Source organism: Schistocerca piceifrons, chromosome 1 (assembly GCF_021461385.2).
Source record: "Schistocerca piceifrons isolate TAMUIC-IGC-003096 chromosome 1, iqSchPice1.1, whole genome shotgun sequence".
Classification (NCBI taxonomy): domain Eukaryota; kingdom Metazoa; phylum Arthropoda; class Insecta; order Orthoptera; family Acrididae; genus Schistocerca; species Schistocerca piceifrons.
Window position 1 is genome coordinate 1001246088 of NC_060138.1, and position 23311 is coordinate 1001269398.

The 23311-nt window shown below is 36.9% G+C and overlaps 2 protein-coding genes across 2 annotated transcripts in view; one reads left to right on the forward strand and one right to left on the reverse strand.

Moving 5' to 3' along the window:
• Positions 1-21157, reverse strand: part of LOC124795349 (mannosyl-oligosaccharide glucosidase) — a 53437-nt gene extending 32280 nt beyond the window's left edge. The window contains exon 1 of the mRNA XM_047259349.1: positions 20782-21157. The gene's annotated coding sequence lies outside the window, so the exon portion shown is untranslated. The remainder of the gene's footprint in view (positions 1-20781) is intronic.
• Positions 21158-21272: 115 nt separating this feature from the next.
• LOC124793932 (protein neuralized) overlaps positions 21273-23311 on the forward strand; it is an 881057-nt gene continuing 879018 nt past the window's right edge. The window contains exon 1 of the mRNA XM_047258061.1: positions 21273-21529. Coding sequence (XP_047114017.1) covers positions 21496-21529 — 34 coding nt within the window. The 5' untranslated portion in view covers positions 21273-21495. The remainder of the gene's footprint in view (positions 21530-23311) is intronic.

Sequence of the window (23311 nt, forward strand, 5' to 3'; positions counted from 1 at the left end):
ATCAACAACATATTCAGACGAATGTATTATTGTATTGTGTGTCAAGAATTATAACTGTTGCTGTTTTTGTACATATGCTATTAATCATTTGATACTGATATCCATAAAGCTTAGATACTGATCATCCACAGAAACAGAGTTTTGATCAGTAGGATGGCATAGAAATTTAAACATGAGAACAAAATGAAGGCAAAGACATGAAATATGCTTTTGAAACTGTTGTAACACAATAAGTTGTCCCAGGAGCACTGGTTGTTCCTGATAATAAGAACTTTCTGAAATGAGATCTCTCTCTCTCTATGCAGAAGCTAAAACAACACATTTAGAATAATTAGATGGAAAAGATGTCTATGTTTCAAAATTTCATCATTTCTGCAAGGTGGTCATTGGAATTAGAAAGTTGTCAATGCAATAATTAAATTCTGTCTTGCCTCTGGTTTCCAAGATTATACATTGTAAAACAGAACAGAGAGATTCTCTCAAATCGAGAGATGAACTGAAGATTATTAAGGAGTAAACTTTTAATCAGTTTTTAAGGGCGGACGGCACCAATGAAAACTTTTGAAGCAATAAGACAAGCATGAAACAGAAATTTAAAAATTTAGAGAATGAGAGCAATAATTTCCCATTAATGGAAGGGACAGAGAGATGAAAAGCAAACTTTATAAAGTCAACACTTCCAGCAGTGTGAGGCTACTGATAGCAACTGACAACACATCCAACTATGAATGCCAATACAATTAGCTCGATATTTTGTGTAGCTGCCATCTGGGCAATACATAAGGCAGAATTCATGGTCAAAAGTGCTTACACAGCATGGATTAAATTGGAGGAAAACAAAATACATGTTGGTGCTGCATTGACTGAAGATACCCAAGGATGATAGTCTTGATAGTCTGAACCCTCACCAGCAGACTTTCCAACCTTCTCTACAGCAGACATTGCGCTGTCCGAACTATCTCTGCAATGCTACTACGTGTTTAGTTGTGCAAAAAGTATAAAGTGGCAATATATCTCACCAGAGCAGTGGATATGTGTATATAAACATATGCTCCACAGAGGGTTCCATGAAAGATCTTTAATTTTCATTGAAAGGTGTGTGAATCAAAAACATAGTGTGTGTGGTTTTGGTGGCCTACTGATGGCTATATATTTATGCTGATGATGTGCTTAGTGAATGATATGAATGAGAGCATTATTTTCTTTAATCAAGCTGATACATTGATTATTTACATGTATTTACATTGACTAATGCATGGGATTGCTCTTTAATTTTGTGTGGTTTAGACAATACTTACTGATTTTATTAAACATAAAGACAAAAATTATTATGCTATAATGATTTATTTCTTACTTAATTATACGATGGCATTCCAAAAAAAATGCTTCAAAGTTTTTTATGTGAAAACTCTTAAAGTTGTTTGAATATAATAAACTTCATTAGCATTCTACACTTTTATTCTTTATGTCTACAAATTTATCAACACAGTTATCTCGACAACAAACACATTCTCACAAAGAGAGAGCAATTTGTTGTTATCGTCACTGTAAAATGTTTGATTCTGTTGACAGAGCCACAACCCCACCTTTGAAAGTGTTCTTTAAGTTTTAGAAACATTTGGATGGAGCCAAGTCGGGACTGAATGGAAGACGACTGATGTCGGTGAACCCAAGGTGCAGGATTGTTGCAGATGTTGCAGTGCTCATGTGTGGTCTGGCACCATCACACTGACGAAGAGGGTACTGCTTGTGTGAACAAACTCTTCAAATTCATGCTTTCAGTTTTCTGAAGGTGTCTCATGCATCGCCATAGTTATGTTACACACTGTCATGTTACACACTACAATTCAAAGCCCTCTAGCTGCAAATAATACCTCAACCGATATCGAGAACAGAATAAAAAGTTTCAAGGCACTGTTTTTTAGCATGCTGTCATACATTTGAGATGGTAATTTAATTTGGCTCTAAACAGAGTTTAATTTTTTTTATTTAGAGTTGGCTGCCTCCAAATACAGATTAACAATTATTGAACTATATGAAAAGAAACATAAATTAGTTACAAATTACGGTATGCTCGCACTTTATTCAACATGTAAACCTCATTACAGATATTTGGATTTAGGTTACGACATTTTCGATATGCCTGCCATCACTGGTGATGATGTGGCGCAGATGAATAGTGAAATTCTGCTGACCTGTTGAGTGTCAGAACACTGATGCTGTTGATGACCTCCTAAATGGCTGTTTTCAGCTCAGCGATGGATTTGGGATTATTGATGTACATCTTGTCTTTAATATATGCCCACAAAAAAGGGATCGCATGTGTTCAGATCCGGAGAATATGGTGGCCAATCGAGGCCCTTGCCATTGGCCTCTAGGTACTCCAGAGCCAGAATGCGGTCCTCAAAGTGCTCCTCCAGCACATCAAACACTCTCCTGCTTTGATGGGGTCAAGCTCTGTCTTGCATGAACCACAACCTGTCGAGATCAATGTGTCTGTGGATAATGGGCACGAAACCATCTTCCAAAACCTTCAAGCACCGTGCCACGGTGGAATATCGCACTGTTCATTTAGTGACTGGACACTGCACATCACATGGTCACCTGTTGAGGGTGAAGAGACTTCTTGATCATGAAATGCTGATTCTCATTCCCCCAAATGCCCCTATTTTGCTTACTGACAAACCCATCCAAATGAAAGTGGGTTTCATTGCTAAACTAAACCATGCGCATGCGCATACCAATTCCCATCATGCCTTGCATCTAATGTGCAGTTTGAACATTCTGACGCAGACCACGCAGAAGTTATAACAATTTTATTTCATATAGCTCCATAATTGTCATCCTGTATTTGGCCTACTTATTTTCCTTTATTCAAGTCTTTCCGTTTTGATTTAGAAATGCAGTACAATTTTATTTTGTTTGATGTTTTTGTTAGTTAGTGAAGTATTGTACTATCATAAAGTGCTGCCATTTTACTTTCATTTTCACTTCAAACAAATAATTTTATTTTTCAAACTTGCCCATTTGCATTAATTCATTAGCAACGTTTTTGATAGTTCAAGCAGAAGTATATGGAGGTCAGCAATAAAACACAGATTTGTGTGCCATTTTCTTTTGCTGTTAGAGATGACGGTTTTGATGAATCATTGTAAATTTTATTATTCTTGTGTGCAGTCAATTTTTTAATTAACCCTTTTTTCATAAATTATTCTATGATGTTATAGTATTTGGACATATAATGTATGTAATATACAACTGCACACCAAGTTTCTGTTCTTCAGTCCTATTTTTCGAGAAGTGTGTATATGTGGCTTCTGCAGACACCAACCAGCCACCCATTGCTCCAGCATATTACATAAATTTATTGGCCTAAGGGTTTCATTATCCTGGTTAGGAGTAATTTCATCTGTCACTGAAAAAGGGAGGGGCTGTGTAACATATCAGTTCCCGGCCACATCCATCAGTTCTTCTGTTCGCTTTCTGGAAGATAGAGCCGGTCTCTGGATCTGGAAAACAGTGACTTATGTAGACTGGTGATGATAGGCCAGTGCTTCCATAATCCTTTTAAATGGGTTGTGATCAGCACCAATTAGGCTGGCTTAAAGCTTGTGACTTCTCATGATGGCAGTTGTTTTCCAGTAGCTAATGCAAAGAAATTTCTCTAAATCCTGGCAGAAAGCCGCACCTTGCAAAAAATTCTATCAGTGGGAGCAGGAAACAGCTAATGGGAATGCTTGAATTCTGTTGTTAAGGCTGATTGACAGAATGGGGCTAAATGTTAAATAATTTCATGAATCAGAATTGGAACTTGCAAAAATGGCAGCCCTTGTGGGAAGAAGTTGGGTGCCCTCTGAGGAAGTGAGGAAGTGGTCATTTTCTCATAGTGTATATCTGAAATTGCTGGAAGGTGAACCTTCAGGCAACCAAGTTATTTCTTGTAGTACAGAAAATTTCGATAATCCGAAAGTGCATTCCTGAGAATAGGTATTGATTTCTTGTGCAGACATTTCTAGTTTTGTAGGCAAGTGTTGCCATTTAGCAAGTATGCACACAGTTCACGAAGAGCTCATATGAGGTTGTGGAGTTAAATAGATAGCTGGAATATTGGTGTTTTTGTGAATGATATTGTATCACTTCTTGTTACCTCTATTCTACAGACACGTGAAATGAAGTTCGTCAGAAATAGGACAGAAATAACAAATCTAAGATGGTATGGGAACTTTCCTAGTAAGATACACGAAATGGAGATGCAAAGCAAATGAGCAAGATGAAGACCAAGGAATTAGTGATTGAAAGGTGAGGAGTGGTGTGTTGAAAAAAGAGGCGAGGACTGGACCAAAGTGAACAAAGAAAGACGGTGGGAAAACAGGACTAGGTGGCAAAAAGACCCAGCCTGGAGTTGGAAATTTTTCATGATGATGATGATGATGATGATGATAAATGAGATGCATGTGGCATGACTTAATTTAAGCCAATACATTACACTTATTTCTATGGAAATGTAAAAGTGTTGATGTTTTTGTGCGACTTCTACACAACTGACTTTCAACTATTCCTGGTTTGATACTGTGGTGACTATAAGCACAAGCTGGCTGAAGCAAACTGAAGGTGGTGTACATACTCCAGGACCATGGCTGAATCTCAGAATTTTCTTGAGAGTGTAGTTACATAGTTATTCTTATGGGACTACCAATAAACATTTCTGAGTAACTGTGCACAACAATACATAGCATAATGCCTCTTGAATGCCACACATTGCTAAGAGTGTATACATTCTTGCTACAACCACAAGCAGGACTTAATTGACATCACAGAATTTTGTGGACAAACAAATGGGACATTTCAAAATTGCATCTGCTCTTTTGGTCACAAGACTGCACATTTCTCTAAATCAAGGGTGTGTCAGCTGCACCTTGAAAACAAATTCTGGGCTTACATCGACATACGTGCTCTGCAAGTCACCATACGGTATATAGTGGATGGTACCTTGTACCACTTTCAGTCATTTCCTTTCCTGTCCCACTTGCAAATGGAGCAAGAGAAAAATGACTGCCTCTGTACAAGCCCTAATTTCTCTTATCTTGTATTCATGATCCGTATGTGAAATGTATGTTGGTTGCAGTGGAATCATTCTGCAGTTAGCTATAAATGCCCATTCTCTAATTTTTCTCAGTAGTGTTCAGAAAAAAGAATGTCACCTTTTCTCCAGGGATTCCCATTTGAGTTCATGAAACATCTCTGTCACACTTGTGTGTTGATCGAACTTATTGGTAACAAATCTAGCAGCACACCTTTGAACTGATGAATTTAACCTTACCTGGACAGGATCCCAAACACACTAGCAGTACCCAAGTATGGGTTGCACTATTGGTATATATGCATTTCCATCTATGTATTAGCTACACTAAGCAGATTCAGAAGGATGTAGGTTGCAGTAAGTACTGGGAGATGAAGAAGCTTCCACAGGATAGAGTAGCAAGGAGAGCTGCATCAAACCAGTCTCAGGACTGAAGACCACAACAACAACATTAGCTACACTTTCATAGAAGACTCCCAATAAATGGAAGATGACCTTCCCTCCAACCAACATTACATGCTTGTTCCATTTCATATTGCTATGCAATGTTACACCAAGATATTTAATTAATTTGATTGTGTCAAGCAGCACACTACTGGTACTGTATTTGAATATTGCAGGATTATTTTTCCTACTCATCTGCATTAGCTTACATTTTTCAACATTTAGATCAAGCTGCGATTCATCACACAAAACAGAAATTCTGTCTAACAAGGGAATATTCCCAGGTGTAAATAATCAATTTTCATAAAACTTGGTGGGCAAGTAGAGGGGTCAAAATAACACAATATGGTCATTTTTGCCCAAGTTCAATTTTAAGGGATAAAATATACCCCGAAACTAATTTGGCATATCAAACTGAGAGAATATCTTCAAAACCATGATACGTAAAAAAATATGTTTTATATAAAAATTGAAATGTAGTTAATGTTATTTAAAACTGTATAATGAACTTTTGTAATAATTTGAAAATTTGGAAAATACCCCACCATTAATTAATTTTGAAAAATGAATACTTTTGGTACTAGATAATTTACAGAAGTTTTCATGCCATATCCATCCATGGTTTGTGAAAAACCATTTTAGGAAAATAAGCGGCAAACAATGTGCTGTCTGAGCATTTTCAGCATACCGTATCAAAACATCTACACATTCATTATTATTCTAATTAACTGTTTTGCCTTTCTTGTTTTTGTTATTTTACATATCAAATTCATATTTCTTTAGGCCACCATTTCACATATGTGTATTTTCTTAATTGAAAATAATAAATAACTCATTATATCTACATTATACTCTGTTAGCCATTTAATGGCGTGTGGTGGAGGGTACTTTCAGTACCACTATCTGGTCCCTCCAACCCTGTTCCACTCGCGAATAGTGCATGGGAAGAATGATTGTCGTTAAGCCTCTGTACTGGCTCTAATTTCTTGAATTTTCTTCTCATGGTCAATATGTGTGATGTATGTGGGGGGAAGTAATATGTTGACCGACTCCTCCTGAAAAGTGCTGTCCCGAAATTTCATAGTAAATCTCTCCATGATGCACAACATCTATCTCATAACATCTGCCAGTGGAGTTTGTTTAGCATCTCCGTAATGCTCTCTCGACAGTTAAACAATCCCTTGATGAAATGCGCTCCTCTTCACTGGATATTCTCTGTCTCCTCTATCAGTCCTACCTGATAGGGATCCCAGATAGATTAACAACACTCAAGAATTGGGCGAACATGCATCTTATAAGCAACTTCTTTCATGGATGAGTTACATTTCCTTAAGATTCTTTCGATGAATTTGAGTCTGGTGGCTGCTTTTCCCACTATCTGTTTTATGTGATCATTCCACTTAAGGTTACTCTGGATAGTTATTCCTACATATTTTATGGCAGATGTTGTCTCCAGCTATTTGTCATCAATAGTGTAGCTGTACAATAGTGGATTTCTTTTCCTATGTATGCGCAATATGTTACATTTATTTACATTCAGGGTCAATTGCCAGAGTCTGCACCATTCATCAATTCTCTGCAGGTTCTTCCGCAAAATTCTTCCCATTTTATGAAACAAAATCATCACAATAATGATTATCCATAAAGAAAGGCTTAAAACATAACTTATTTTCTTACACCATGCACATAAAATTAACATAATGCACATGGCATTCATGGCAAGTCACAGCTGCAAAATACTAACGCGAATTCTTTACAGACGAATGGAAAAGCTGGTAGAAGCCGACCTCGGGGGAGATCAGTTTGGATTCCGTAGAAATATTGGAACACGCGAGGCAATACTGACCTTACGACTTATCTTAGAAGAAAGATTAAGGAAAGGCAAACCTAAGTTTCTAGCATTTGTAGACTTAGAGAAAGCTTTTGACAATGCTGACTGGAATACTCTCTTTCAAATTCTAAAGGTGGCAGGGGTAAAATACCGGGAGCGAAATGCTATTTACAATTTGTACAGAAACCAGATGGCAGTTATAAGAGTCGAGGGGCATGAAAGGGAAGCAGCGATTGGGAAGGGAGTGAGACAGGGTTGTAGCCTCTCCCCTATGTTATTCAATCTGTATATTGAGCAAGCAGTAAAGGAAACAAAAGAAAAATTCGGAGTAGGTATTAAAATCCATGGAGAAGAAATAAAAACTTTGAGGTTTGCCGATGACATTGTAATTCTGTCAGAGACAGCAAAGGACTTGGAAGAGCAGTTGAACAGAATGGACAGTGTCTTGAAAGGAGTATATAAGATGAACATCAACAAAAGCAAAACGAGGATAATGGAATGTAGTCAAATTAAGTCGGGTGATGCTGAGGGAATTAGATTAGGAAATGAGACACTTAAAGTAGTAAAGGAGTTTTGCTATTTGGGGAGCAAAATAACTGACAATGGTCGAAATAGAGAAGATATAAAATGTAGACTGGCAATGGCAAGGAAAGCGTTTCTGAAGAAGAGAAATTTGTTAACATCGAGTACAGATTTAAGTGTCAGGAAGTCGTTTCTGAGAGTATTTGTATGGAGTGTAGCCACGTATGGAAGTGAAACATGGATGATAAATAGTTTGGAGAGGAAGAGAATAGAAGCTTTCGAAATGTGGTGCTACAGAAGAATGCTGAAGATTAGATGGATAGATCACATAACTAATGAGGAGGTATTGAATAAAATTGGGGAGAAGAGGAGTTTGTGGCACAACTTGACGAGAAGAAGGGACCGGTTGGTAGGACATGTTCTGAGGCATCAAGGGATCACAAATTTAGCACCGGAGGGCAGCGTGGAGGGTAAAAATCATAGAGGGAGACCAAGAGATGAATACACTAAGCAGATTCAGAAGGATGTAGGTTGCAGTAGGTACTGGGAGATGAAGAAACTTGCACAGGATAGGGTAGCATGGAAAGCTGCATCAAACCAGTCTCAGGACTGAAGACCACAACAACAACAACAACAATGCACATGGCGAACAGCACAATATAAAACAAAGTTCAGCACAATTCACGAATTGTGGCTGGCAACCCTTTAGACATCCTGATCTGTATAAGGCATTTTTTGTTCATTGAAAACCTTGGCAACGAGAACTGATTATGTACTAGTGACTTCAGTTTGATTGCAGTGTTTCCCAGTTGGAGACTGACTACATAATCATTTGGCGGAACCAGGTTCGAAAATTTTCTCATGAGGTCCTTCCAACATTGAATGCCTTGTACGTCCAATGGCTATACCTGTCCTGTTGAGCCTTTTGGGATCACCAGATGAACAAGTTCCTTGTCCTTATATATGATGCTCAAACCGGTTTTTCCACAATGACCGCCCCAAGAATCTAACAATAAAACAATTTTTTCTCCTGCACTGAAAAAAAAAAAGCCTGTCAAATATCTTTTGATGACGGCAGACATTATTTTACCAGATTTTGAAGCTGCCACAAGAACATTTGGGGCTTCAAAAAGAGATTTTCGAATTCTTGTTCATCTGGTGATCCCAAAAGGGTCAATGGGACAGGTACAGACTTGGGACATATACAGCTTTCAACGTTGGAGACCTTTTTGAGAAAATTTTCTGATCTAGCTTTGCTGAATGATTAACATTTCATCCTCCACTCGAGAAACAATGTAATTAAGCTGCAGTCACTAGAACATAACACATCAGTTCTGTTCACTAAGGTTTTGCAATGCACCAAAATGAGCCTGGCACAAATCAGGCCTAAATATGGCTGGCACAAATCAGGGTATTTAGAGGCTCAGCCGACACAATTGGAAATCTTGGTGGATTTTGTTTTACAGTGTGTTGTTCATCATGTGTATTGCATTACAAAATTTTGTTCATTTTATTTGTGTGGTGTAAAGTACATTATGTTTTATGCCTTCCTTTATAGATAATCATTACTGCAATGATTTTGTGCCATAATAATGAGTCAAAATAATTAAACTAATAATGAATGTTTACAAATTTTAATTAGTTATATTGAAAAAATTCTGACAGCACAATGTGTACAGCTTATTTTGCAGAAATGGTATTTCAAAAAACAACTTTATTACACATGAATGGAAATGGTGTGGAGCTTTCTTAATTTACGTTGCATCAAAAGTTTTCATTTCTGAAAATTAATTAATGGTGATGGGATATTCTGCCAAATTTCGAATAGTTACAATATTGATCACACAGTTTTCAAGAATGTTAATTACACTTCAGCCTTTATATAATACACATTTTTATGTATCATGGTTTTGAGGATATTCCCTCTAAACCGAATATGCCAAATTAGCTTTGTGGGTATGTTTTACTCTTTAAACGTGAAACTAGGCAAAATGAAAAAATCTGTATTGCATTTCTTTGAACCCTCTGCATACCACCAAGTTTCATCAATATCATTTATTTACACCGGGAATGTCCCCTTGTAAGTCATCCTGTATCCTACTACAGTGACTCAATAATGATACTTTCCCGTACCCTTCAGTATCACCTGCAAAGCCACAGATTGCTGGTCTTCCCTGGGGCACTCCTGATGATAGCCTTGTCTTTGATGGACACTTGCCATCATGGAAGATATACCGGGTTTTACTATTTAACAAGTTCTTGAGCCATTTGCAAACTGTGAACCTATACCATATGCTCAGACCCTCATTAACAGTCTGCAGTGTGCCACCATGTCACAAGCTTTCTGGAACATGGTAACAAAGGAAACCATGCTTAGTCAAGTTGGTTTGTTGGTTGATTCATGGGAGGGAACCAAACAGCGACGTCAGTGGTCAAAGCAATTAGGGAAAGGTGTGGAAGGAAGTTGTCCGTGCCCTTTCAAAGAAACCATATCGACATTAGCCTGAAGCGATTTAAGGAAATCACGGAAAACCTAAATCAGGTTGGCTGGATGCGGGTTTGAACTGTCGTCCTCCCAAATGCGAGTCTTGTGTGCTAACCACTGCAGTCAAGCTGGCACAGGCAATGATGTCAATGTGGTGCTTCCTTACAAGACAAGAAAACAGTAATGGAAAAATACGTGTCAGAGTATGGTATTTGGATCCACAACAATATTATGTGATGCATCTTCACACAAATCTCAATGGTGTTGTTGCTCACAAACAAAAAATGAACATTTGTTCATTTGGTGAATGAATGGAATGAATGGTATGGTGTGACAGTGACTGGAAGAAACACATTTCATTTACACATGATAACCTAACAGAAGTCAGCACCACCTGGCAAGTGATCATTCATCAAACTCAGCAGATGTTGGTCTTAAAACTTCCATTTGCCAGCCCAATCCCCCGCCCCCCCCCCCCCCTAGAGGAAATGTCTACAATCTACAAGTACACAGCTTTGCTGACTTATACACAGTGTATCCATAGTCTTCCCTGCATGGCATTTACGGCATTTTGGAAAGCAGCAGATATTCCTTGTCTGCTCATCTAGATCTGTGCCTGAGGCAATTTAGAATGTTTATTTCCATCAAGTCTATCAGGTATACAAACTTAGTGAGCTTATCATTAAACTGGAAGCCTAGAAACTCTGCTGCAGATTTAAAACTGCTCAAGCAGTTTACAGACTAACACAATTAAAATCGAGTCTCCTCTGGAGATGATAAAAAGCTGGTGGTTGTTGTCCATCATCCAACTGCCTTTCTGTCAGTCATAATCATATGGCTGGAGAAAAGAGTAAAAATTGCACATTTGTTAAAAGAACAATGTACACTGTACTAAGTTCTTTACCATAGCAATATGCTATGATCATAATAACAAAAAAAAAGTGACATCTAAAATAGAATTTAATGGAAAACAATTCTCTTGCACTAAACATCACCAATAATTAATTGACACAATCAACAGAGAACAAAGAATCATATAAGAATGGAGAGGTGCTTATAATATCCTCAGCCACAGAGCTTTTGGAAAACATCATGCTTCCAAATAACGTTTTATGCTTTTCCAAGATTTAAAAACGGAAATTCGCTACTGGATGTTATTTGCCCAGGAAACCATTTGCAACAGGATCAAAAAAATAAAAAAAATGAAAATGAATAAGAAGCTGTCAGATTCTAAGATGCTGGTAGATTCCAAAATGCAGATTCCTCACCAATTCTCATACTTAGGTGGAAGTGGATGAATTATTTATCACAAGCGTAAGTTCCATAAAAGCTTACTTTTGCTGTGTTTAGTTGTGCACTGACACTTAGCCCTATCTACATTAACCATTTATATGACAGAGTCTTGTATTAATAGAGCAAAGAATATCAAGATCCAGAATCTTGTTGGAAAACATTCTCTAAATTTACACATGGAGCTGTGGCCCCAGCTGAATGGCTGTTTTGGGATACGAATATAAGGTTACACATGTAGAATCAAAACAGACACACATCATATACTGAATGGGCACAACTATATCACCACAAAATGAAAGAAACCTCAGATCCATGATGCCAGAATGGACTTCTGGTACAGAAGTGGTATCTGCCTGGGTTACTCAGCCAATAGGAATATGAATGTACAGTTATTTGCCTTCACAAGGTCATCTCACTTTTACTTGTTTGTGTAAACCAATGCTCTGTGTTTCATAATTTGTTAGGTCTTTGTTGTGAAATTACAATCAACAAATATTGTTCCGCATTTCATTCTATGTACAACATTATTTTCCAGTTTTTATAAGTTTCAATACTATTCATGGAGCTTTTTATCCCAACCACACAGTAACAGTAATCCCTTTTTACTAAACTGAGGAAGATAATCCATTTGCACTTGCTATATTGCACTACATATCAATTCAGTCTCAAATCTGTTGAGTCTACTAAACAAAAGGATCACACATCTACATCAACAAACATACTCTGCAAGCCACCATCCAGTGCAGTATGGAAGGTACCCTGTACTATTACTAGTCATTTCCTTTTCTGCTCCACTTACAAATACAGCAAAGGAGAAATGACTGTCTATATGCTTCCATATGAGCCCTAATTTCTCATATCTTTATCTTCATCATTGTTACATGAAATGGATGTTGGCGGCAGTAGAATCATTGTGCAGTCTGCTTCGAATCCTGGTTCTCTAAATTTTCTCAATAGTGTTACTTGAGAAGAATGTCGCCTTCCCTCCAGTGATTTCTATTTGAGTTCCCAAAGCATATCTGTAATACTTGCATGCTGTTCGAACTCAACAGTAACAAATCTAGCAGCCCACCTCCAAACTGCTTCAATATCTACCTTTAATCCAAACTCATGCGGACCCCAAACACTTGAACAGCACTCAAGAATAGGTTGCATCAGTGTCTTATATGTTGTCTCCTTTACAGATAAACCACACTTTCCAAAAATTCTTGCAATATACTGAAGTCGACCATTTGCCTTCCCTACCACAATCCTCACATACTCATTGCATTTCACATCATTTTGCAACATTGTGCCCAGATATTTAAACAATGTGACTGTGTCAAGTACGACACTACTAATGCTGTAACCAAGCATGAAAGGTTTGTTTTTTCTCCTCGTCTGCTTTAACTTACATTTTTCTGCATTTAGAGCTAGGTGCATTTCATTAAACCAACTAGAAATTTTGTCTAAGTCATCTCATATCCTATTACAATCACTCAACTTTTGACATCTTCTTGTACAATGCAATATCATCAACAAACAACTGCAGATTGCTGTTCACCCTCTGTACCAGATCATTTATGTATACAGAAAACAATAGGGCTCCTATCACACTTTCCTGTGGCAGTGCAATATCAGATTATTCTGGCACTCAGAGACATCAAATTTACATTATGATTCTGGCCCACAAAAGAAACTGTAGATACAGGCATGATAAAAATCCTGTCCTGGCTGCATATGCTTAGCAGAGCTGATAATGTCTTATTTGTCAGTAAAACTCAGTTACAGCCTGAGGTAACAATTACCACAGCTGTTCACAGTCTACCAAGCCATCTCTTTCACCGTCTTGGATTTGGATGAAACTTGACTTATTTGTTATCTTTATTGATTCATACCAAATTCTAGCATTTCATCTACCTCTGTTTTCATTTTATGGCATTACAAAATTTGCAAGTTTAGAAACTGTTAATACTATAATGTCCCAAAGAGACACTAGCTAACATTTTTAAAATCAATTATAATTTTTTCATACAATACATGTGAAATTTGGTGCTTATGTACTTGAAAATATGATAGTACATAAAATTACCTAACACCTTTACGTAAACTCACCGAGACAGGAAAAATGTATTTCACAGTTTTGTGTTTTATTCTGGGAATCACATGGTTCAGAACTGCATATAGGGAAAGCAATAATCCTCAAAACCTATATTATTATTATTATTTTACAAAAAATCTTCAACGTTAAGGCCATCCTGTGGTAGTATAAAATTTGTGGGTTTCATCTATGTGCGTACCACTAAGAAATGTGTGGATGAAGGTACTTCACATTGTACTATGCACAGTATTAAGGTTTCTACCGATTCCACTCACACGTGGAGCACACACTGAGTGATGGCTTACATGCTTCTGTGTATGTTGTATTTAGTGTCATCTTGTTTTCATTATCCCTATGGGAGAGCTGCAATGTACTTTTGTTCTTTTATGGGATTTTTCTTGTTGTCTTGGAAATTTTAGGTCTTTTAATATATTCGGCTGTCTCACAAAATATGTTTCTCAAATATTTGTAAAAATAATCTTTTAGAATTTGTTTCTCTTTTCAGAGTTGTTGTCATTTATAGTAATTACAATTTTTTTTTAAAAAAAAAGGAAAGGACAAGTAGTAAAACACATGGTTCATGACAGATAAATTGGCAACAGACAATTTTGTAGTCCTAAGCTCAAGACAAAAACTGAAGTTTTAAGTCATTACATTTATAAAACAAAAATGTTCCACTGATAGTAATTTAAAAAAATACATTCAGGCATTCATAAAACTACTGATTTATTCTTTTTTTAGCTATCTATCTAAAGTTAAAATAATTTCCTGCAGCAACATTTTTTTCTGAATAAAGCACATACACTATTCTGTCATAGGTAAATTCCTCGACATAAAGTTTTAGAAGTTCAACAATAGCCAGATGGAGACAGTTGGGCACCACACAATTATCATCTCTTTGGACTAATCAAATGACTGTGATGGTTCTGAAGGATGCATACAGAGAAAAGTAATATCATATTTTTTGTAAGACCCGACATAATTAAAGACATGCATGCTCTGTAACAGTTCACTGTAAATTTGTCTTGCTCAAGACAAATGTATTGCGATTATCATCACATTCTATTATATTCAGATCAGTAATATTTACTCCATGTACTACTGATTGCATAATTTACATGTTAAATAATTTGTTGGCACCAAGGGAAGTCAATTTTCATCTTAAATTACATTTCGAGGATGGGGTCAGCATCACAGCTCATTCTGCTTGGTGCCAACTTTCCTAAGCAATCTACTAGTTTGAAGTTATGGAAACTTCTGGGTTTTGAAAGTGTTTGACATTCGACAAAGTATTCCACAAGATGCAGAGAAGTTTGATTTACAGACTCTTTGGAAACGAAAAAAATTTATCTTTGGTGTCAACATTAAAAAACTGAAAGAACTGTAGATTATATTTCTTGGATGAAATCTGTCACAGTGTATGGAATTCTGCAGAGCATACAGACATCATGTTTTATGTCATCAGGCATGACACAAAGACACTTCACTTATCTCTCACCTTCAGTATTTTTCAGATTAACTACAATGTGATGTATAGTGCAAGAGTAAAACAGGAACAAGTTTTTTGAATTTGGTTAATAGGTTCTGCAATGTTTGCAGAATGTGTGGCTATTTGCATTCTTTTGGTTGAAAGCCGCTGATAAATTTTATATTTTTTTCTAAATTTTTCTTCCTCTTTTGAACGGGATTCACAACAGTGGCATAACATACACGCATATTTCGGGTTTTCGTACATTAGCATTTTTCTGTCTATTGTTTTATTCAAATGGTAATATGTTAATTGGTAAAATCATGTTGGGTGAATCATGTACACACATAATGAGTGGGTAGCATTAGCGTGTACTACAATGCTCAATTTGGGGCACCAAAGGGGGAGGGGGGAGGGGAGTACAATGGTTGGCACACTGGACATGCTTAATGCATTCGGGAGGACAATGGTTCAAATCCACATCTGGCCATCCTCATTTAGGTTTTCCGTGATTTCCCTACATCTCTTAAGGTAAATGGCAGGATGGGTCCTTTGACACGGCACGGCTGGTTTCCTTCTCCAACCTTTCCTAATCTGAGCTCGTGTCCAACTCTAATGACCTTTCAATGGGATGTTAAAAACACTGATTTCCTCTTCCTCCTCCCACAATTTGGATGCAGTAAACAGAAGTTAGAAAACTGACTTTAGTTTCAGAATATTCACTTTTAAAATTTGAATACATTTTGTACAAACTGCTTCAAATCAAAAGTTTTCTTTCACAGTGTTTTCTCCCTGTGCATACTCCATCTTTTATACCTGGCGAAACTTGCAGGTTTTATTTATTACTAAATCAGTTATTTCAGTTTCTCAGGTTATTTCCTCTTTTCAAGTTAGGTATTGCTAAGAAGCCCTTTTTGTTAAATATACTCTGTGCCTGATGCACTAAACTTTTTAATTATTTTGTTTCTCTGCTGAGACAGATTCAGTGATGCAGAGATAGTCAGCAACCGAATTTGGTACTTCTTTGTAACTTGGTGCTAATATTTTCTTGTATCTGTTATAAAAAAGAATATGTTTCTCTCTCTGAAAAGAAGTAACTTTTTCATCTGTGTTCTGCTCAACATATTTAAACAAACGTTGCACAGTATGGCAATTATGGGTAGCATGCGTGTGTGAGCCCCCCCCCCCCCCCCCCCCCAAATCTCTCTCTCTCTCTCTCTCTCTCTCTCTCTCTCTCTCTGTGTGTGTGTGTGTGTGTGTGTGTGTGTGAAGTTACAATATGTTAAATTAAAAGCCCTACTTTAGAAGGACTTATTTTAGCATTGTATTTATTTTTTTCCTTCCTTTTGTATTCCTTTTCCTTCTGTAATACTAAATTCCCCCTATTTCTTGAAGCGGCCTCTACAGGTCTGCATTCTGGTCTTGGGATATTTACAGAAAAAAGTCAAATAAAATGAAGATAGGAGATTAAGATAGTACACTGAAAACATAGCTCAATTTTCTACCGTAAACAAACATTCATCAGGTGGTGTTTGCTAAGTAGGAATACTCTAGGAAATACATTTATATGCTGTAATGTTTACCCTATAGTACAAGTTGAATATGACTACAGATGGCTTTCACAGACATCAATAACATTCTGAAACGTGCTCAATAATCTCTTTTTATTTCTATCTGTGACTGAACTGTTTAAAATTAAAAACTACACCTTTCTATTTTATATGTGGGACATTACATGCCGGAAAACAGTCAAAATCAAATATCCTAGTACACCCAGAAAAAAACAACCAGTGCTGGAGATAGATGCATCATATACCTCCAGAACAACAAGGAAAGGGGGAGGGCAGAAAACATGGCTGTATCCATGCGAACTGCACATATTTGGAATAATTTCCTGGGACCATATAACTTATAGTTTGTTGAGTTTTAAGTAGTAAAATCTTATTAAGAATGTTAAGATTGAAAAACAGAAATATTCTAAGAAAATGTTTTATTAATTTTTGAACAGCAACAGATTCTAAGGAAACTGAAAAAAGACCTAAATATTTCAATATAGCAGGAAATATACCATACAGGTACAAAAACACTACTAATTTTCTTTTTCCACTTGATAGCCAATGGTTTAAAAATTATTTTAGGAACAAGATTTTGAGATTATCTCCTTTCTAGCAAAAGTTGATGATACATGGTTCTGGCTGATTGTTTAAACCTGCCTGTATTACAGAAGAATGTTTCCTACAGCAAGACCCTTTCTCTGTTAGAAAACTTCTAGAGCCAACATAAGGCATACTCTTGATTTGTGAAAGCAATGTTAGCAGGACTTTGACTTTCTCATTTCATCCAAAGGGTGGTCATTACCTCACATAATATCTTAATTATGATGCTCTCTTCAGATACACGGTATGCAGACTGTGAAGGTAGAATACTCACAGGCTGTAGATACATAAATCCAATTTTAATATAACATATAACACAAAAATGAAAGTACACTTTTTTCCTGTCTCATTGGGATTACATGCAAATATTAGACAATTTTAGAGTATATAACAACTGAATTTCACATAGGTTGGACAACGAATGAAAAAATTGTAATTTATTTCCAAAATGTTGGCAAGTTTCATTTTATGCCATCACACTGGTTACAGTTTCAGTTCCAAACTTTAAACTGACAGAAAATAGAAAGGCAAGTGATAAATTTGGTATACTTATTTATCTCTTTAGGGAGAACTACTACAATAAAAGCCAAGTATCATCCAACTCAGACACAGTGGGTGAGAAAATGATTCCTCCCCCCCCCCCCCCACCCCCCCCCCTTCTTCTTCTTGAATTGACAAGACTCACTTACAAATATGTCGTCAATTTTTACAAAACTAATAAGGCCTAACAACGCACTGTGAGGGGAAGCCAATATTTCATCAAACTTCAATAGTAAACTACTCACACCCACTTCAGTAGTAACATGCAAATTACACAGAGCGAAATAAAGTTAACCTTCCACTTATGTGTGAATTAATTCTTCATCTTTACTTCTCTCAGTAAAAGTTACATACTGGGGTCCGCTCCCCTTGCATTTTTCCTACTTGTGTGTGATATAGGCCTATATCTATAATATGCAGCAAAATACTCATCATTATATAATATAGCTTTTCTAAATTTACCCTGCAGTTAGTATTTATTTTAATGAAATGTGTGTTAAATATGGCAAAGGGCTTTCATTTATGGGTTGGGGGTTGGTTTGGGTTGTTTGGGGGAGGAGACCAGACAGCGAGGTCATCGGTCTCATCAGATTAGGGAAAGATGGGGAAGGAAGTTGGCCATGCCCTTTCAAAGGAACCATCCCGGCATTTGCCTGGAGCAATTTGAGGAAATCACGGAAAACCTAAATCAGGATGGCCGGATGCGGGATTGAACCGTGATCCTCCCGAATGCGAGTCCCGTGTGCTAGCCACAGCGCCACCTCACTCGGTTTAAATTATGGCACTAAAAATCAATCTGAAACCACCCTTTATTTCACATTCACACTCATTGTCAATCCTACCCAACTCTCACCAACTTCCTGACTTATCCTCACCTAATCCTATCCTACTTTGTACTAGTCTCACACAGGTGAACATGAATAAAACCAACAAATTGCAGGGATGGATTCGTGAATAGAAATGGAGAAAAAAAGGTCCAATAAACATGTGTCCAGGAACAGACAGACAGACAGAGAGAGAGACACACACACACACACACACACACACACACACACACACACACACAGAGAGAGATAGAGAGAGAGAGAGAGAGAGAGAGAGAGAGAGAGAGAGAGAGAGAGAGTGTGTGTGTGTGTGTGTGTGTGTGTGTGTGTGTGTGTGTGTGTGTGGACAACTAATCATCCCAGAACACAGTACAGAGCTGTGTTGCATTCAAGTGATAACAAGTGTTCAAAGTGCAACACACATGGTACATTCTCAGAGGAATTGTCATTCATCAGCACCATCTACCACAGCAACAATGCACTTCCTCCATTTTCAGTCAGGAATCCATCCCTGTGGTTTGTCGGGTTTATTAATATTCACTCTGTATATGTATGTATTATTACTTTAATGTGTCTAACATGTCTGACACTGTTATGCTGAATGGTTTAAGGACAAATAATAAACATTCCTGCATTGATTTACAGTTTTTATGACACTATACAGCAAACATCATCAGATTATCACACAATTTGCTCTTTAGAAATCACTGCTTCTTGCTGTAACGAGACTCACTGATGGACATTCACTTGGTAGTGAGGTAATTTGACTCCAGTCTAGCTGGACTGGTAAAGGGATTTATTTAAATCTTTCTTAAAGGTGACATCACAGCATTCAGCTTGAATGATGCAACAAAATCACTGAAATGTAGAAGAAAGTGGATTGGTATGTGTTTTATTGCCACTAACTGTGAATAAAAGTTTCATTTTAAGGGGTACGAGACCTAACTCTGTAACCAGAGATACCCTCCTCTGCAGTCTTATATCTGAATTTAATTGTTATTTAAAACAGTGCAGGAGACAGATGCCAGTTATTTCTTCTCAATCTCCCTCCTGTTCTTTTGTATTTCTGAACTCTTTGTAGCAATTCCATGAGCACTGGCAGTAATTCAGATAAAAAAAAAAACTCTAACTAGCTTCAATTACACAATCTGGCTGCTTATAAACACAACTTTAATGATTAGGTGCATAAAAAGGAAAAAAAAAAGAAGTCATCTAACCAAAAGTCGTATAAATTTGGTTGTTGGATATCTGGAGGTTTAAAACAATCTAACAATGTTTATAAAAACAATAAAGTGACCTTTGATGCACAAAACACCAAGAGTAATCTACAACACTGATGCTGCATTGTACTGGAACTGCTATAGGCTATAAAAAAACTTAGTTTCTTTTGAAAATGAGTTGTAATACATCGCAATTTATTAAGAAAAGTGTGTTTTGAATAGTTAATAAAATGATACACCAAGATTAAAGGCATGCTGATGAAGCAAGTGATGATAATTACCCTTGCACAAGTCACAAATATGGTTCATCTACAATATTTAGAGGAGAAAAGAACTTACACGATTTCTGATAAACGAGAATATTTATCGTGAAGAAAAGAAATGAGCATCAGCCGAGTGGGTTTTTGCTGAAACGTAAAATGTCGGTTGCGCTGAATGACAACTACTTCAGACCATTTCAGAAACGGCTGGGCTAAAATCACTCTAAAGACAAGAAGGCTGCAGCTGATAATAAATTTTGTATTGTCAGATTCATCTTCTGATTAAAACTTGATAAGAACATTTACTATACTCTAATTTTTATCTTTATATGAACTACAGCATCCTTGTAAATTAACTTCAGAGTTTTTTTAAATTTATTCATGTTATATTGATGTTGTTTGAGGTGGAATAATTTATACTGCTGCAGTCATTTGTGACTGCAGGAGAATAAATTATTCCACTTTATTCAGGTTTCTTCTTTTTAATTTTTGGGCGCTTTCTGCTCACGCCGCTAAAATTATGAGGGCGTTACACACTATAAGAAGGCGTATACCATACTAAATACCGGTACGCGCACCTTTCCTGAGAAGAGTTTGTGCCTGTTTGTCGTACACATGGAAAAATAACGTCACTCCTGAAGAAGCGCCCTGCTCTCTGGACACGTAGTTCGTAAATAGAATACTAACATCTCTTTGATTTTACTATGAAAACGAGATAAATTTTGCAAATTAAGCAATAATGCATGCGTTTGCTGTTAGTTTTCCAATCACTCACAGCCGACACAAGCTATAAAGTGTCAGAATACGGTCTTCTACAAATCAGCATATTTATAACTTTGACGCTGTTCATTAAAATACTTTGGCAGCTATATTTCGCTACACACTTTAACAACACAATACACGTGTCAGACTCATAACATACGTAAACATAGTCACTTCAGATATCAACATTGATCCAGTGACACATCTTTGCCATAAATTCTTTGCATTGCATAGCATAAGTAGTGATACCAACCCTTTATAGTAATTACATCCTTTATCCAATCCTACCAACCTTTAAGGAGTCAAGTGTAACGACTCCATCATAGATGGCAATACCTGTAACGAGTTTGTAATTCGTGAACAAGTGCAAGGTGAAGAACCTTTGCCATTTTACAGTAGTCTGAAACAGTGGCAGTTGTTCCGTTAATTAGCCAGATGTTTGCAGTTGTTAAGTGGGACAGTATTTGATAATCGCCATCGGTTCACCTGAAACTTCACAAGAATTCGAAATTCTGGAGATGTCTTGAGAAATGGGACAGACATCCAGCAGCCTTGGTCAAAACAGTGAGTGATGTCATTATTTACTTTTTATCGTAGCCAGAGATATATTGGAATATTATGTCGCCGTCGTTCAAGCGTCAGAAGCAGTCGCACGTGATATGTTGACAGTTGGATGCTTATCGTGTGTGTGTATATTCTGAATTGCGGAATGTGGTAGAGACTGTGTTTTATTTGACAGCTAGAAGATTTAGAAACGACGTGCAGCGTATCAGTGTTCTTGTGCACAAATTACTGAACGAACATTGGTATTAGATATTTATTACAAATAATATTTGTCCATTTGGATTGATCAGAACTTTTAGTTCTACATTACTACTGGCACATGTTTGATTAGGCTCCTTTAGAATGAAATTAATGTCCGGGCCCTTACATAGAGTTGTTTCTGTTTCCACGAAACATTAAAATTATCTCGAGCATTTTCGGTTTTTGTCGTGGAAATTATTTATCTGGATTTACATACATATATATATCTTCTAATTAGCGTTTGTTTATTTTGCTATATTTTGTCTGCTCGGATTTAATGCACTTCTTTATTAATATGCAACCTATTCAATGATTAGCTACTGATGCGAAGTATTGATAAAACTTACCGAAAGGCTGCACCTGAAACAATCACAGAGGCAACTGTTTTGCTGTTGAAATTGTTGTGTCGTTTTAATTATTCGATTCATGATGAATTTGCTGTGAGATTTTTCAGTAGGTTTTAAAGACTAAATATGCTAAATGTAAGTAGCAGAATATGTATACATGTCAATAGTGAATTTGTCGTGAACGCAATCGCCTACCTTTGTTCCATAGATGGTTTCAAAGCCACAGGCATAGTTCATTTAATAAACCGTAAGTCTTTGAATAATAAAAATTTATCGCAGATGCATTATACCGCTTTGGGCACGTACATAATTTGCAGCTTATTTTTGTACATTATTTGTTAGTGTAGTGCTTCTCAAGAAACTCTTTCGAAGCAAAACATAGGTTTCTCAGTGTCTGTCGTTTGCGATCATAAGGCGGGCCGTATTATTTGGTACAGACCGCCCCGCCCCCTTTCTTACATTAAATACGATTCTCTCTCTCTCTCTCTTTCGTGGAAATTAAATAGAATGTTGGTGGTTGTTATGTAAGTTTTCACTACACTAGAGATCATCATTTCTGACCTGTAGACTTTTTCATACTTTTCAAATCTTTGATGACGCTCGTCAATCGAGTCGCTGTAAATCTCATCCGCATGAAGTGCATTGCCCAGGAATCACAATAATTCGTGTTTTAATTCAGTGCTGCAGCAAAGAGTCGTTAGTAGACTGAAAGATGCTGGAAGAGGTCTTTGAGGGAATTATTTTATCCCCGCGTAATTAAGCCTTTTACATTCACCCCTTTTTGACCATACAAGTAAGTGTTACTTTTTTTTCAATTCTCGTTCTGTCCACTTTTATCTTCCCTGTTGCGTTCTTGAGTTTATTTGTTCTGTCTTGGGCACTTGTTAATTTATTTGTTTTTGTTTCTATATTTTGTTCTACCTGCTTTGGAATTTTTGAGCCCGCCCCCTTTCCCATTTCTCTCTCTCGACAGAATTAAAAACATTATTTCATTTTTCAGATTTGATTGATTGAGAGCAGATACTGCAAGCAAAAGGGGTGCTGCTGGAAAATGTCTTCCACTGGGTACCTTGTCTGCACTGGAGTGATGTCTAGTGAATGACGATTAAGATAAATAACAAGAGATATGTTGCCTTCTCTAGCCGATTCAAATTCTTTTGTCCGATGTTCAGGACTCGAGAACAGTCGATTTACA